At 36.6% G+C, this 2,586-nt stretch overlaps 1 protein-coding gene across 1 annotated transcript in view; it reads right to left on the bottom strand.

The window, feature by feature from the left end:
- Adss (adenylosuccinate synthase) overlaps window positions 1-2,586 on the bottom strand; it is a 32,019-nt gene that overhangs the window by 17,257 nt on the left and 12,176 nt on the right. The window contains exons 2-4 of the mRNA XM_005348990.2: window positions 2,158-2,260; window positions 1,521-1,589; window positions 172-222 (exon numbers count right to left, since the gene is read on the bottom strand). Of these exons, the coding sequence (XP_005349047.1) occupies window positions 172-222; window positions 1,521-1,589; window positions 2,158-2,260 (223 nt within the window). The remainder of the gene's footprint in view (window positions 1-171; window positions 223-1,520; window positions 1,590-2,157; window positions 2,261-2,586) is intronic.

Raw genomic sequence — 2,586 nt, 5'->3', positions numbered from 1 at the left:
CACACACACACACACACACACACACACGATCATATGCATTTTACTTCAACTACAATCCATAAACAAACATAAGAGTCAATTCATTTCTAAATGCCTTCACACTTGATACATTTGATTAAAAGGCAGTTATAAATAAATTTATTTATAAATAAATAAATATGGCCTCCATACCAATATGAGCTCTGTCCGATATGATAAGCCTTTTTTCCCAGCCATCTAGACCTAGGAGAGAAAAGATGCACTTTATCAAACATTTTGGTTTTTTTTAAGATTTAATTTCTTTATAAATAGAATGTTTTATAAAAGAGTGTTTTTACTAAAGCATTCATGTTTGTATCTTTACTTCTGCAGGAGAAGATGCATGGAACTTATCAAGGCTGTCACTGTCTTTCTTAACATCCAAGCTCATTCATGCCCTAATCTCCAAGTATTTTGTTCTAAACAGTTCCTATCTCAAGGCAGCCACACTCACATGAATACTCCTAAGAACCCCAAAAGCAAAGTGCAGGAAAATATTTTTCTGGACATAGGTGTGGAGATTGGGTACATCCCATTTAAAAATTTAAGAGAAGGAAACTGGCTTTAATAACGGCACCATTCCCGAGAGAGTTACAGAGATGTGACTAGACAAACAGTGATTTCCCCAGAGTATTGGAGATCACTAGACACAGGATACAGGATGATAATGAGATAGATGCAGAGCCCCATGGAACTATGAGCTGTTTGCATTCATACCTGGGGTTCCATCATTCAATAAACAAGGGGAAATGACTGTTGGAACAGACAAAACAATTCAAACAGGTAGTTTACTTTATATTACCAAATTAATAAATTATACGTGTTCTCAGGATAAACTGCTCTTAAAACTAACATCTGGATATAAAAATCAGGTTTAGGAGCTAGGAAAGTTGCCCAATGATACAGCACTTGCCTATCATGTACAGGCACCTAGCTTCAATCCCCAATACAAAAAAGTTTCAAACATAAAAAAAATAATAATAATAAAAATTAAAGCCAGTTTGTACTAGCGCAGACCCTTAATCCCAGCACTTGGGAGAACAGAAGCAGGCAGATCTCTTGAGTTAGAGGCCAGCCTGCTCTACAGAGTGAGTTCCAGGACAGATAAGGCTATACAAAGAAACTCTACAAAAAAAACTAAGAATAAATAAAATAAAACTGACAATATCCACAATTTGAATTTTATAGATCAAGGGGTGGTCTCTCGAGCAGAGCACTAAAGGTGCTGTACTCAAGGACAAACCAAAACTAATGAACTCTCCCACAGTTGTTTTTGACGTGTAAAAATGTATTCTAAGTTGGAATAGGAGACAGTCTAAGGAAAACATTGCAAAGAAACGAAAAAAAAAGTGGATTCAGCAAATAAGGTGCAGACTCATTATCACTCAGTGTGATGAGTCACACACAGAAAAGGGTGCACGGCAAGACTAGTCCATGAGATGAAGAAATGAGAACACATTTAATGAAAATAACACATTACAGTTAAACTCGTTCATTCATACCTCTTCCCTTCTGAACATTTTTCTCCGCTTCTTCAAACAATCCAGGAAGATGAATTACCACACCATTCCCTAAAAGAAATAAACAATCCTCCACCTTAAACACCTGTAATTATAATATAGACATATATATAAATGTTAAAATGTAGACATGTATAATAATCATCTATTTTGAACAGAAGAACAAGTTACATTTATTAACAAGTCATTGCATTTTATTAAGGAATTACCAGCTAACAGCGCATGGACCATGGTCTAGACCAATATCTTTCAGAAGCACACACTGCTGTGGTCACAAAATCAGTTCAGTGTACTATGAGCACTAAACAATGAAATACAAATCATCAGATTATTATTTCTAAGAATTTAGAATGAACTATTTCGTAGTTCTTGTCATAGTTAAGTCTTTGGAGAACTGACCTGATGATCGGAGCTTCTTAATGGAATAAAGACTACAACACGCACAGATCCTTGCAAAGTGACACCCTGGGACCCAAGCAGCCTGGTGGCTCTGTCCTATAAGGTATCTTGGCCAACATTAGTGATGTGGCAAGAACCCTTTGGTTGGTAAAAGTGATGTCAGTTTTGATACTGAAAATATACCATTACTGTCCCAAAGAGGTTCAGTTTAAACACTCACCAATGAAGGCAGTCACATTTGGGTTAATTATTCCGCTAGGTAAAAGGTGAAAGTCATATTCCACAGAATCTACAACAACTGTGTGGCCAGCATTATTTCCTCCCTGGAACAAAATAAAGGAAGAAATTGAGCCTGATAATAAATATGGCAAATAGCTTAACTAACTAATTCCTACTTAGATGGCAATATAAATCAAGGAAATCCAAATGTCTGCCACATATATAATTTACTAAAAAAAAAAAATATATCATTTGGTTTTTTCCATGCTACAGTACACTTGAGGGATTACTCTGAAAGGAACAAGAAATTGATGAATTCAGGTTTCTGGGGATAAAGGAAGTCACATAACTTTTTAAGAGAGGAAGGGTAGCCGGGCGGTGGTGGCGCACGCCTTTAATCCCAGCACTCGGGAGGCAGAGGCAGGCGGAT

The sequence above is a fragment of the Microtus ochrogaster genome, chromosome 6, assembly GCF_000317375.1.
Source record: "Microtus ochrogaster isolate Prairie Vole_2 chromosome 6, MicOch1.0, whole genome shotgun sequence".
Lineage (NCBI taxonomy): Eukaryota > Metazoa > Chordata > Mammalia > Rodentia > Cricetidae > Microtus > Microtus ochrogaster.
Note: the sequence above shows the minus strand (reverse complement) of the source record. Positions and strands in the feature narration are given on the sequence as shown.